We start from the raw sequence: 14,496 nt of genomic DNA on the forward strand, positions 1-14,496 counted from the left end.
GTGATCACAGCGCTTGGAAAGCTGAGGCAGGAGGAGCACAAGTTCAAAGCCCGCCTCAGCAACTTAATAAGGCCCTTCACAATTCTGCAAGACCTTGTCTCCAAATAAATATAACATGGGAGTAGGGGAACCGCAGGGATTGTAGCTCAATGGTAGAACACTTGCCTGGCATGTGTAAGGCACTGGATTTTATTCTCAGCACTATATATATCTTTATCTATGTCTATATATAGATATGTAAAATAATTTTTTTAAGTGCTGGGGGTGTGGTTCAGTTGTTAAGCATCCCTGGGTTCAATCCTCAGTACCAAAAACAACGGGGGAGGAGGGTGCTGAATTTGCCCTAAAACGTTTAAGACAAAAGTCAATGAATTCAGACTCTGAGGCCTCAGCTTCACTGTTTCCAATATTGTAATCTTAGGCAAAATACTGAACTTTGACACAAGGTCTTTGTGAATATTAAACCAAATAAACATACATAGAAGTAAATAACTTGATGCTTGCTACTATTACAGTACTCCCTGAAGGGACAGTATCAGTATCTTACAGGGAAAAATGTTTTTTCACTATTGATATAGTGAATTATGTAACAATGAATGACAATGGATACTATCCTCAAGATTTTCAAAGAAAGTAGCAAAGTACTAGCAAATTTAGTTGGTTCCTTACATTGCAATAAACCTCTAAGAAAAATAATTTGGCATATATAATTCTACAGAAAACCAATATAATATGGTCAGGCTAGGGATATAGCTCAATTGGTAGAGTGCTTGCCTGGCATGCATAAAGCCCTTCGTTTTAATCCTAATAATAAAAATAATAATAATGTCAACCAATTCAAGGAAATAAGTGGCGTATGAAGTGCCTAATTACTTTTTAAAAAGTAACCGAAGTATGGAGTTGTGTAGCTCTGTGGTAGAGTCTAGGGTTCAATCCCCAAAAGAAAACCCAGGTAGAGGGTTCTTTCTGCCGAAAGAACAAAAAAGAAGTAACTGAAAGAAAATAAGCTATATATAATGTGTTTTTAAAAAGAATCATTTAATCTATAGATTGCTAGGTTATAGACACTTCTTTTTGTATTCACATAAATTTTTCATGTTTGTATATAACTCTCAAATACAAACGGTGCCTAACTTAGAATGCTTCAACTCAACAATTTTTTGGCTTTACCACGTGAAAGTAGTGTGTGGTCAAGAGAAACAGTACTTTGAATTTTGATTTTCTTCCCCAAATTAGTGGTATAGGCTTTGATGTTCTCAAAATGGCAGGGAGCCACAGCTTCCAGTCAGCCACACAATCATGAGAGTCAACAATGGATGCCCTGCAATGCACTATGCTGTCAAGCTATGATGCTGAGTGGAATAGGGTTATTAAATGATTTTTTTTTAACTATCATATTTTCAACTTACAATAGTCTCTTATATTTTCAACTTACAATAGTCTCTTCAGGTCATAACCCCATCTAAGTCAAGGAACATCTGCATTCTACAGTTAGGGTTGTATAATCAGGGAAAAAAACAATTTGATGCAATAATTATCTTAACTCTAATTTTTTTCTAAGAATAGACTTTACCTGTACATAGAAGGCTCATGTCTCTCACATATCTACACAGATAAAAGGTTCACTGTCTCTCTTTCTCTCTCTCCCCTAATACTCAATTTTCTCATGTGGGTTTTTAATGGAGTTGGCTATCAGATAAAGAATGACTCCTAGGGGCTGGGGATGTGGCTCAAGCGGTAGCGCGCTCGCCTGGCATGCGTGCGGCCTGGGTTCGATCCTCAGCACCACATACCAATAAAGATGTTGTGTCCGCCGAAAACTAAAAAATAAATATTAAAAATTCTCTCTCTCTCTCCTCTCTCACTCTCTCTAAAAAAAAAATAAAATATGATTATAGAGAAATCCTTTAAAAAAAAAAAAAAAAAAAGAATGACTCCTAGGACCAAGAGTATTATTCAAGAAAATGCCTGGAGATATTTTTGGTAGTCACAACTAGGAGACTGCTACTAGCACCTAATGGGTAGAGATTAAGTAATGGTGATAGACATCTTACAATGCACAGACAGTGCCCTACAACAAAGAATTATTCAGCTCAAAATGTCAGTAGTACAGAAGCTGAGAAATCCTAATTTATACCATTCATTTAGAAGACATGATACATAATTTCAATACTACTCTTCAAGTACAACATTCTTACCTTTGCATCTCATCTTGTGTAAGATTCTTTCTCATTTCTCTAGATAGATGGTAAAGACGATGGAGTGTAGATGCATGAAAAAGAGCATTTCCGGACTTCCAAAACACAGTTGAGACTTTGTTATAATAATTTGCCATCAACTGAGGCTTGGGTGGTTTTTTAGACAAGGAGAATAGTCCGTGAATATCTTCCACAGCTTTGAATGCTTCCTAGAATTAGTAGTATAAATTAGTCACTGCATTTAGAAACAAAAAAAATTCTAGTTCAAATCTCTGAATGAAACCTAAAACACAGAACACACAATATTAAAAGCATAAATCTGCCTTCATACATGGTTCTTTTCATTTAACTATAATTTACAACCATTAACTTTTCAAATTTTTCAAAATTCTTTAGGAAATACAATAGAATAGACTAAAAGCAGCAAATATTCGCATATCATCATACCACTTAGTGCAATTTATAAAGGAAAACTCTAAAAAGGTGTAACAGCAGCAGAAATACAAGTAATTTCTGTGTGATGTGACAATGGAAAAACATTTAACTTATCTCCTTTTTGCTATAATAAGTATGTTTATTTGTCCTCTATAGGTAGTGTTTTAAGATGGATGTTTCTATAGAGGGGAAAACAGTAATGAAATAAGAATGGGAAATTGAATAACACTTTCACTTGGCTGAAAAACTCCCAATTTTTAGTTTGTTCCCTTGTAATTACAATTAAATATTTTGCATCAAATATATAAAAGCTTTTATATATATGGTATTCACCATGCATACTTCCTAAGCCATAGTGCTTAGGCAAAAGTCCAGGACAGCATTTCTCTATCTCTAAAAGAACAGTAATTTCCAATCTGTCGCCACAAAAACTTCTATGAAATAACGTTACTACAAAAGTGAAAAAGAGGGGCTAGGGATGTGGCTCAAGCAGTACGTGCTCGCTGGCATGCACGGGGGGGGGGCTGGGTTCGATCCTCAGCACCACATAAAAATAAACATGTTGTGTCCACCGAAAAACTGAAAAATAAATATTAAAAAAAATTCTCTCTAAAAAAAAAAAGTGAAACAGAAAATAAACTCATTTTTCATTATCCAATTAGGGGGGGAAATCCTTTGTAGAGCCTGGGGATGTAGCTCAGTGGTAGAGCACGTGTTCACCTTGTTCAAGGCTATGGTTCAATCCTTTCTATCCCCACCCCCTAAAAAAGCAAAACCAAAACACCTTTGCAAGTTCTTTTCTCCTCTACACTTATTTCACCAGACTAAACAGTTTAGACTGGCACCAATCATAGAAACACACTTTGAGCAGCACTGAAAATGTACCAATTTATAGGAAAAGAAACTAACTCTAAAAGAGATTACATGACTAGGCTCAAATTTCACAGGCCTGAAAACTGAGACTTCCTGTCTAGAACTCATCCTGCTCCAGATAACCATCATACCAAGATGAAGATATTCACTAAGGGGAAAAAAGTAATGCGATTATTACTAGAAGAAAAAGCTAATATTCCACAACATACCTGCCACAGTTCCATGCTGATAGCACTGTCCAACTGAACAAGCCGGGTTTCCAAATGCATGGACTGGCTCTCTGGATTATTGAGATTGATTGCTGTACTTTGGTTATGGTGGCGTTGAATCTGTGATAAGTGCATTCTCAAATTGTCACACAGCTTACGGAATTCAGCCTTACGGGTGTACTGGAGGCAGAATTTAAATGCTACAAGCATAATTGACAAACATATTAGGCATTTTCCACTACTGGCTTGAGTACTTGAGGTTTTATTAAGATTTGCCATGTTAACAAGATTCACCAAACTCATCTTGAGCATCTGAATGTGTTATGAAGAGAGGCAACTCCCTCCAAGGGCCCTATTTTGAACCTTGACAAAACAAAAAAGGACAGTGTCATCATTCCTGGCCTAAGACCAAAATATGGTTCTGGGAGTTACAAATTGTAAATGATTGGCATTTAGAAAAACTCACCCTTCAAAGACTTATGACTTCAAACTGAAACAAGTAAAATATTCTAGGCTAAAATACAATTAACTTACATTTCTCACTGACACAAATGCAACATGCTTTCATACTAAAATTACAAAATATATACTGGGTATTTACAGTAAACTAACTTCAACTATATACAGATATCCATATAAACCACTTGCTCCACAATTAAAATATAATAATTTCCTATACATTATTATGTATATGCAGTATTAGTATTCCTTTGCTCTTTAAAACAAAGTGGGGCAATTTAACTTTAAGTTAGTATTTATATCACATTACCCGCAAAAAAAAAAACAAGTTCACTTATGGACAATGAAAATTGACATTGCTAGCCACGTAAACAAAACACAGCCCAGTGGAGGAGGCTCATGAGTTCAAAGCCAGCCTCAGCAATTTAGCAAGGCCCTAAGCGATTCTGTGAAACCCTGAAACCCTATATCAATAAAATATAAAAAAGGGCTGAGGATGTGGCTCAGAGGTTAAGCATCCAGGTACCAAAACATAAAGCAAAAAAAGCACAGTTCCCAGTATTCACAGTAAAACATTCTTAGTTGCAAATCACTTAGAACTTAGTATTTGAATAAAGAAAAGCCCATCATCCCTGTTAAGACTGGCTTCAGACACAAGTTTGTCATAAGGGTAAAATACAAAAGGCCAAGAGCACAGTCATATACAGTAAAAAGGCTGCATTCACCACAGGAAAAGTATAACAAGTGACAATAAGGGTAAAGAGGCTAGACACTTTCAATACAGTCCTTCACAAATTAAGTGTTTGGGACTGGGGTTGTGGTAGAGCATGTGCCTTGCGTGTGTGAGGCACTGGGTTCGATCCTCAGCACCACATAAAAATAAAGGTATTGTATCCATCTACAACTAAAAAAATATTTTAAAAAATTAAGTGCATGCAGAAAAACAATTAGATATTAAGATGATCCTCAATCACCAAGAAGGCCTAATTCTATATTCAATTTTACTACTTAAGAAAGGAAAACATACCAGGCACAGTGATGCACACACCTAAAATCCCAACAACCTGGGAGGCTGAGACAGGAGTTCAAGTTCTGGGCAGCCTCAGATAACTTGATGAGGCCCTCATCAACAAGAATAAAAAAGACTACGGATGTGGCTCAGTGATCCATCAAAAAAAGAAAAAGAAAGAAAAAACATTTTTCATGGAATTCTTTTAAGCCAAAGGACTATCAAAATTGGAACTCAAGTTTACCAGAAAACAATGGAAAGTTTGTTTTTTTTCAGTCAACCAGAGAATTCCAAAATGACTTTTTAAAAACTCTCTTTAAATGACATCAATGGCATATATTTCATATGGAACTACCTTAACTGGTAATGAATTTCTTATTCAAGTCATTTGTTTAATACTCAAATGTCAATCCCGTTTCAATAAGGGTAAAAGTAGCTTGTTTCCTGGAAGTACCTTGGAGAAAAAGAGGTTAAACTTCTGGAAAAAATCTTTTTTTATTTCTTTCAGTTATATTTTTATGTGGTGCTGAGGATCAAACCCAGTGCACCTCACATGTGCAAGGCAAGAACACTCTACCACTGAGCCACAACCCCAGCCCTGGAAAAATCTATTCTAAAGTCAACTTTTCAAACCAAATTATTTGGATTTCACATTGTCATTTTACCTTGCTGTGCAATATCATGATAGAGGCGCTCTACTCTAGAATTGTTTCGAAGAAGGTCCAAACATTGTCTGTATGATTCCCACAGGAACTTTACCCAGGGAGTTAAAAGTAATCTGTCAGTCCGATCCTGAGTGTCCTCCCCACTTACAGCACTTAGGAGAACACTACAAAAAAATTAAAAAAAAAAAAAAAAAGTTTTAAATGTTGAAAACAATGAGACATATTTCCTACTGTCAATGATTAAAAAAATCAAAACCAACAAAATAGTACAAATTTTTTCCACAACTTCATACACACTTATTGTCTACATCTAATTCCCAACCTGTATTACAGCTATCTTTCTAAATGCTTCAATTTTCTGCTTTTACAAATTTCCAGTATTGCCTAAATAACTGTTTGGGATACTACACATTTAAAACTTTAAATAAAATTTTTTTTTCTTCTGATAAACATTTACTTCAAGTGCGGATGATGGAGACCCATGTAAAGAAAAACACTGACTTAACTATCAAAATTATCAAAGGTTTAATTCATACCTCTCAGGAGTCTGAATATTATCCAGATCTTCTATATCTAATACCATCTGTTGGGATTCTTCTTTAGCAGCTTCAGTTTTTTCCTCTGCCAGTTTCAAATATGCCCTAACAACATCCTCTAAAGATTTAATGTTCACCTAAGCAGGAGGGGAAGAAAAAGAACTTAAACCACTTTTTCCCAAATGTTTAGAGTAAATTATATGATAGAAAATATATCTAAAAGGTAAACTCTTTTGCAAATTACTAAAAGCACTTTTAAAATATAAAACTGAATTCTGTCTGTACCTGCTGACAAATGTTCTTATACTGATATAATCCTTCCTTAGCCAAGTGGCTCTTACGAAGATCCACGCAAAGTTCCAAGTATTTCAACATAATCGGCTCGTGTATCTTTTGCCATGTTCTATGTTTCTTACTTTTCATAACATCATAAAGAACATCCAGAGCAGGCTGCTTTTTGCCAACCTCAAGAAATTCTGAAAAAAAAAAATAATAATAATTCAGGAGAATTAGTCAGTTACATATACAAAAGTCTAAATCTTACATTTTTAACTGGTTGCTGTAACTTCTCATTACAGACTTTTTAAATCACATGTGTTTTTGACATCTAAAAAAGCTATGCCATAATTATCTAAGATAGAACAATTAAAAGTCTGGTACTATGTCAAAATAGTGTACAGGTAAAACAACTTCAGCCAATTCCACTATGACTTAAAAGTTCCAGAAATTGAAACAATGAGGAAAAGAAAATTTCTATCGACTTAGAAAAGTTCAACTTCAAAGTCACTTTCAACTAGCTGGTGAAATTTTTGCTCATTTACACTAACACTTGAGGCAGAAAAACATATCAGATTGCCTTTAAAACTTAAAATCAGTTGACAACACTGAAATTTTCAGGGTCTATTTCTAGGCTTTTTGTTCCATTCATTCTCTATTAATTAATGTGCCTACTCTTTAGTCAATACCATACTATCTTGATTACTGTAGTCTTTAGATAAGGTCTTGAATTCAAGTAGAGTGTGCCATCTTTGTCCTTTAGTTTTGTGCAGACTAAACTAGGTCCTTTGCCTTTCCATATAAATTTTACAACTACTTGGTATCATCTTCAAAATAACTTGCCAGGACTTTTTTTTTTAATATTTATTTTTTAGTTTTCAGCGGACACAACATCTTTGTTTGTATGTGGTGCTGAGGATCGAACCCGGGCCGCATGCATGCCAGGCGAGCACACTACCGCTTGAGCCACATCCCCAGCCCAGGATTTTTTTTTTTTAAAGAGAGAGGGAGAGAGAGAGAGAATTTTTTTTTAATATTTATTTTTTAGTTTTCGGCAGACACAACATCTTTGTTTGTATGTGGTGCTGAGGATCGAACCCGGGACGCATGCAAGCCAGGCGAGCGCGCTACCACTTGAGCCACATCCCCAGCCCCAACTTGCCAGGATTTTGACTGCAATTTCACTGAATCTATAAATGGGAGTTTAAAGAACCAATAATACTGAGTCTCAGAATCTGTGAACATGGTCTGTTTTTCCATTTATTTACCCCAGTCTAAACATGAAAAGTATTAAGACAAATTATAACTATAGTATGCTATGGTTTGAATGTGTCGTCCTCCAAAATTCTTGTTGATACTTAAGCCCTAATGCAACCATATTAAAGAGATGAGAGGGCTCCACCCTCATAAACTGATCAGGACTTTAATAGAGGGAACTAGTAAGACTGAGGAAACATCATTAGTCTCCACCAGGAGGAGGTAGTAACCAAGCACCACCTTGGAAGCAGATAAAGCCCTCACCAGACATGGAACTTGTTGGCAGCCTGTTCTTGGACTTCACAACCTCCAGAAATGTGAAAAATAAATTTCTGTTGTTGCAGAAGTACCCAGGATGTGCTATTTTGTTTCAACACAAATGGACTAAGACAAAGGACATTCTACAAAATACCTTGTCGGTTATTCTTAAAACAGTCATGATTTTCAAGGTCATGAGAACACAAGGAAAAGACTAAGAAACTGTGACAACTAAGAAATCTTAGAAGTGACAACTTAATACAATATAGAATTGTTTGATTGAGGTTGAATCCAAGGTGCTTAACCACTGAACCACATCCCCTATCCTTTTTATTTTTCATTTTGAGAAAGCGTCTGGCCAAATTGCTGAAGCTGGCTTTGAACTTGCAATTCTCCTGCCTCAACCTACTGAGTAGCTTGGATTACAGGCATGCACCACCATGCCCAACACAATGAGGGATTGTTGATGAGATGCAAGACAGAAAAAGGGAAGATAGGAAATCCAAGTACAGTATGGAATTAAATATTATCAGTTACTGGTCTAAAAGTTGTGACAAATGTACCATACTGATGGAACTTGTTCATAAAAAGGTACAATGGGGTATAATATAAATGGGAACTATCTACTACTCTTAAAATAATTCTGTAAGTCTCACACTGTTCTAAAATTGTTTTTTTAAAAACTAGAAATCCTCAGCACCACATAATAAATAAATAAACAAAATAAAGGTTTGTGTACATCTAAAAACTGGGAACTGTACACAACAGAGTAACTTTTGAAAAATTTGGAGTATAATAGAGCAAAAATTCTTTTGAATTTACTATTCCTAAGCCAGAAGGCATTCCGATTGTGGCAACATTTTAAAATCCAGTTTGAGCAGGGCACAGTGGCTCATGCCTACAATCCCTGGCTTAAGAGGCTGAGACAAGAACATCTCCAGTTCACAGCCAGCCTCAGAAACTGAGCAAGGCCCTGAGCAATTTAGTGAGACCCTGACTCAAAATAAAAAATAAAAAGGGCTGAGGTTCAGTGGTTAAGCATCCCTGGGTTGAATCCAGGTACCAAAAAAAAAAAAAAAAAAACAATACAGTTCTAATCATAAGTTCTATGTATATTGTTCCTTTGGAAATCCAAGAGAAATAAATGACTCATAGGCAAATCTTATTTTTTCTCACCCGTTGTTTTATTTTGCCCAAACACTTAGTAATTAGGGAGAAAAATAGGTATTTTATCCAAGCCAATTGGTTAAGTTTGGCTTAAAATTCAGCAATTACCAAATTTCACACAAACAGAAAAATCTTCCATCGGAAAAACAATGCGAAGGAACTAAATCACTAATTTACACTATAAAATATCTTAAAACACTGCATCTCCATTTTTAAAGATCTGTATTTTTCCGCTAAGGAAAAAATCTTGGACAAAGAATTCTTGTTCTTGCCAGGCGCGGTGGCACACGACTGTAATCCCAATGGCTGAGGCAGAAGGATCAAAAGTTCAAAACCAGACTCAGCAAAAAGTGAGGGACTAAGCAACTCAGTGAGACCCTGTCTCTGAATATAATATGAAATAGAGCTGGGGGTGTAGTTCAGTGGTCAAGTGACCCTGAGTTCAATTCCCAGTACCTCCTACCCCCCAAAATAATTCTTGTTCTTTACTTAATGTGGCTGGGAAGATTGGGGATGCTGGGTGGGGGGAGAGCAAGCATGCTGGAAGCCCTGGGTTCAATTTCCAGCACCAAAACAAAGGCTAACCTAAAAAGTTACAGCATTATCAACCATGTAACTATGCTAGGCAAACAGTCTCTTACTTGGGGGTTTTACTACATCTACAGATACAGTAATTCTCTACTATGTCTTGTTTTAACTACCACATCTTTCAGGAATGGTACTTCCCAATATTCCTTCCTCCAGTGAAACTTACAAACAATATTCCAACTCTCAAGACATATTGAAAAATTTGGGCCAGGCACATGCCTATAATCGCAGCAGTCAGAACACTGAGGTGGAAGACCATAAATTCAAAGCCAGCCTCAGCAATTTAGCAACATCCTAAGCAACTTGCTGAGACCCTGTCTCAAAAAATAAAAAGGTTTTAAGATGTAACTCAGTGATTAAGTGCCCCTGGATCAATCCCTGCTACAAAAAAAAAAAAAAGTTTGCAACTGGACAAATCACACAATATGGAAAGAAATAATTATCTTTATACAACACCTTGAATCACCCCTTATAATATCAAATCTTCTTCACGTGCAAATATAAAACCCACACCATTATGGGTGAAAGTCTACCTTCAACTGAAGTCAGTCTTAAATGAGGGAAAAAACTCACTAAATTAAACAAAGTACAACCAGAAATTTCACTGGAATAAAAAACATCTCCTTTTAAAATACTTATTCTCCTCCTGGAGTATGCAAAAGGTTATTTTCTAAAACCCACTGATACTTCAGGGTTTTTTCTTTCTTTCTTTATTCTTTTGGTACCAGGGATTGAACCTGAAGCCCTTAACCAGTGAGCCACATCCCCAGCTCTTTTTAGTTTTGAGACAAGGTCTTGCTGAATTGCTCAGGACACCTCACTAAGTTGCTGAGGCTGGCTTTGAACTTGCAATCCTCCTGCCTCAACTTCCCAAGCTGCTGGAATTACAGCTACAAGCCAAGAGCACCCAGTGCTTCAAGAATTTTCCAAAGCTGTTTAATCAAAAGTGCATCGGTCAAAATTTTAGGAGAAAATGCCTTTAATCAAATTTATCCTTTACATTAAGAAAACCACAGTAGTAACACTAAAATGACCTCTTATTTTTAATTCACACATGGATTTAAATATTAAAATACTATATGTAACCATAATCAATATGCTTATGATATGGAATAAGAACAATGAGTTAAATTTGAAAGCAGAACCCACCAAGGAGTGATGACAAAATACAAAACTATTAAAATTTTTAAAATAAAGAAATAAAATAATACAGTTTTTAAATGGTAGTGTAGTTTCTTAACAATATTCTTAAGTTTTGGTCAGGGAACTACCAAGTACTTTTCACTTCCTAAACAACCGATCTAAATTTATTATGGGGGCTAGGGATGTGGCTCAAGCGGTAGCGCGCTCGCCTGGCACGCGTGCGGCCCGGGTTCGATCCTCAGTACCACATACAAACAAAGATGTGATGTCCTCCGAAAACTAAAAAAATAAATATTAAAATTTTTTTAAATAAATAAATAAATTTATTATGACTCCATACAGGCTGTGGTGAGGCACACCTGTAATCCCACCAGTTTGGGAGGCTGAGGCAGGAGGATCTCAGATTCAAAGCCAACCTCAGCAATTTAACAAAGCCCTAAGCAACTTAGCAAGACCCTCTCTCAAAATAAAAAAGGGCTGAGGATGTGTCTCAGTGGTTGAGCATCCCTGGGTTTAATCCCTGGGATTAAACAAAATTTATAACTCCAAATCCCATGCTTTCTAACTTTAAAAGTTCAAGCAAGCTAAAGAAAACACATTAAAAAAAATTAAAAACCAAACTTAGGAAACACCCTCACCTCAACCAAATTTAAAAAATAAAGTATGGATAGCAAAGGATTTTAAAAGAAAAAAACTAGAATGGAAATATTTTTTGTAATTCACAAGGGTGAGTTTTCCTGTCTTTATGATTCATATGTGTGTGTGTGTGTGTGTGTGTGTGTGTATTCATATGGAAGATTTAGGTCCTGTGGGGGAGTTAGGCTGGAAAGAACTATCATGCATTAATTGTTTTATTCTAATACTTAAAATGTTGATTTTCAGAATATTCTACAAGTTAAAATTAAAATCTGGGGATCTGGAGATATCACTCAGTGGTAGACCATCTACCTAGAGTGCATAAGGCCCTGGGTTTGATCTCTAACACCACAATCAATCAATCAACCAAATCAATCAATCATTCTAGAATTAGGACTATTACTAGGAGGGTGGGCATTCTGAGTTTATCTTTTGAATACACAATTGAAACTATGTATCTATCAATAAAGAGAAAGTTTAGGTCAGTCCTTTTTACTAATCTGTGCCAACAGAAGAAATAGATAAGCTATAATGTTACTCCATTTGTGGGGTTAATAACAATTTCATTTTTTTAAGGCATTGGTTGTAAAGTATAAACTAAAAGGCAGTTATAGGGTCAGGAGCACCTAGTTTGACACTAGTAACAACATAATCTGGAAAAGGCACTTTCTCCCAATGATAAGGAGATATTAATTTCTGGCCTATGGGACAATTTCCCACCTCCAGAACGTCCATCCATAGACTAGTCCCTCCCCACAAAAACTCAGTTTTATTTTAAAGTATGAAAACAACACATCTTTGATCCCGACATTATCAACAATACATAATTTTCATTAATTTTATGTGTTGATTCCCACTGGTCTTTTCACAAAATGAAGTTTCACAAACTGAAGAAGAAAAAAAAAACACAACAAACTCTTGAAACATAAAACTGTTAACAGACACGGTATGTCCATCTACAACATGGGTAAGACCCAAAACTTGTTTGGATGTAGGAAAGATGAAAATAAGAGCTACGGGTGCTTACAAAATACTTGTGTGTTCGTTTAAAAGTAGGGAAAAAAAAAAAACTGAACAAGAAAGTTTCTGAAGAACAGAGATATGCAAAAGACATTTGCACCCCCATAGTGTCCATGTAGTAAGTGCCTCTGGAACAGATCAGGGGGCACAAGTTTTTCCTGCAAGTGCGAGGGTTTAACTACCCACATGGAAATAGAAATAGCAAACAGGAGCGCTATGTCGAGAGGGGGGAAAAAATCGATTTGGAAGTCAAGAGACCTTGGTTTTAGTCTCCCGGCTCAACAACTAACTGCCGGAGTGACCTTGGGGAAACCATTCTCCTTCCAGGCCTCAGTTTAGGAAGGACCTTAAAGTCCCTTTATATTAACTCTGTTCCAACTTCCCATGTTTCGGAATAGGCATTCGGACTGCCTCAATCAATGCCAGAGGAGGAGGAAAAAAAAAAAAAAAAACAGGAAACGGGTTAAATGGGTCAGAGGCCCCAAAGTGCACTTAAGTGGCTGGATGAAGGGTAAGTGGACCCTGACCTGGCAAAGCACCTCGCGGGTCTAGGGGGCAGAGGTGTTTGCGGGGGGGGGGGGGCGGAGGTGGACCTGCCGGACTCCCGGCCTTGGGGGAGGTGGGGCCGAGGTTCTCGCGTGCATTGTCCCCGGGAGGGAGCCATGTTTCCTCCTCCCGGGCACTCCCAGATGGCGGTCGGGGGCGCTGGGCCTAAGCGGACCAGAGCCAGGTGGTCTGCAAAGCCAGCTGGAGACGGACGCCAGGAAGGAGCTGGACTCCGACAGGACTGTCTACTGGACCGCCGCCCCGCGTCGCACCAGCAGGCAGCAGAGGGAGTAAGGCCCGTACGACGGTTCCGATCCACGCCTCCACCCCCAGTCGCTGGGAGTGAGAAGGAAACCGTGCCAGACCCGGGCCAGGACGGCGAATGAGGCCGCAGCGACCTCGGCTCTGGGCGCAGCCCGGGCCGGAGGCAGCAGGCCTGGGCCCTCGACCTCCGAGGCCTCGGGCTGCCCCACGCCGGCGCTCCCCGACACCCTACTCACCGTTGGCGCGTTTGAGGGCATTTTCCGGCCTCTGGAAATAGGCCGGCATCTTGGCGGCAGGCGCGGCTCACCCGGCGTCAGCGAACTCCCTAGCGGCCCGGGCCGGGAGAAAAGACGAAGGGGAACGAGCGCGAGAGTCCACGCGCCTCGCCAGCAGTCGCCCGCGCCCAGCCGGCCAGAGACGGAAAGGAAGGAGCCACGTGACCCCCGCGCGGCGGCACCGCCGCCACCTAAGCCCCGGATGTAGGGGCGGGACTCCGCGCGTGCCACGCCCCTCCCTGCGCGCTGCCGTCACGCGCGCCGGCTGACGTGGCAGAGACTGTGGCGATTTCCGCGCGCGCTGGGACGGAGGCGCGCATTGGTCGTTAGGGAAATGATTCCCAGACCTACTCGAGCGAGGGTCAGGGTGGGAAAGGTGAGTCTGGGTCCAGAAGCTCTGCAAGGACACAAGGCAGACGCGTACACACGATTTCATTTCCAACACAATTTGTGCGGACTCGTGCTAAGTTGCCAACACGCCCCATCAGCGAGGCTAAGTGAAAATGCTGAGTTTATTTAAGGGGAATGTGTTGAGCAGGCCTCGTTAGCCCAGTGCTGCTCCCCACCGGGAAATAGCGGTGGCACGTCCTCAACCAACAAGCCTGGGGGGGGGGGGGGCGCGGTGAAGAACAAACGAGCAGTTATTTCGTAACTTGGTAAAATAAAGTTGGTGTCACAAGGA

The 14,496-nt window shown here is 38.8% G+C and overlaps 1 protein-coding gene across 1 annotated transcript in view; it reads right to left on the reverse strand.

Moving 5' to 3' along the window:
- Eif3a (eukaryotic translation initiation factor 3 subunit A) overlaps window positions 1-14,027 on the reverse strand; it is a 35,727-nt gene extending 21,700 nt beyond the window's left edge. Inside the window, exons 1-6 of the mRNA XM_026384169.2 lie at window positions 13,776-14,027; window positions 6,670-6,860; window positions 6,385-6,521; window positions 5,849-6,012; window positions 3,716-3,915; window positions 2,199-2,407 (exon numbers count right to left, since the gene is read on the reverse strand). Coding sequence (XP_026239954.2) covers window positions 2,199-2,407; window positions 3,716-3,915; window positions 5,849-6,012; window positions 6,385-6,521; window positions 6,670-6,860; window positions 13,776-13,824 — 950 coding nt within the window. The 5' untranslated portion in view covers window positions 13,825-14,027. The remainder of the gene's footprint in view (window positions 1-2,198; window positions 2,408-3,715; window positions 3,916-5,848; window positions 6,013-6,384; window positions 6,522-6,669; window positions 6,861-13,775) is intronic.
- Window positions 14,028-14,496: the final 469 nt, after the last annotated feature.

The sequence above is a fragment of the Urocitellus parryii genome, chromosome 5, assembly GCF_045843805.1.
Source record: "Urocitellus parryii isolate mUroPar1 chromosome 5, mUroPar1.hap1, whole genome shotgun sequence".
Lineage (NCBI taxonomy): Eukaryota > Metazoa > Chordata > Mammalia > Rodentia > Sciuridae > Urocitellus > Urocitellus parryii.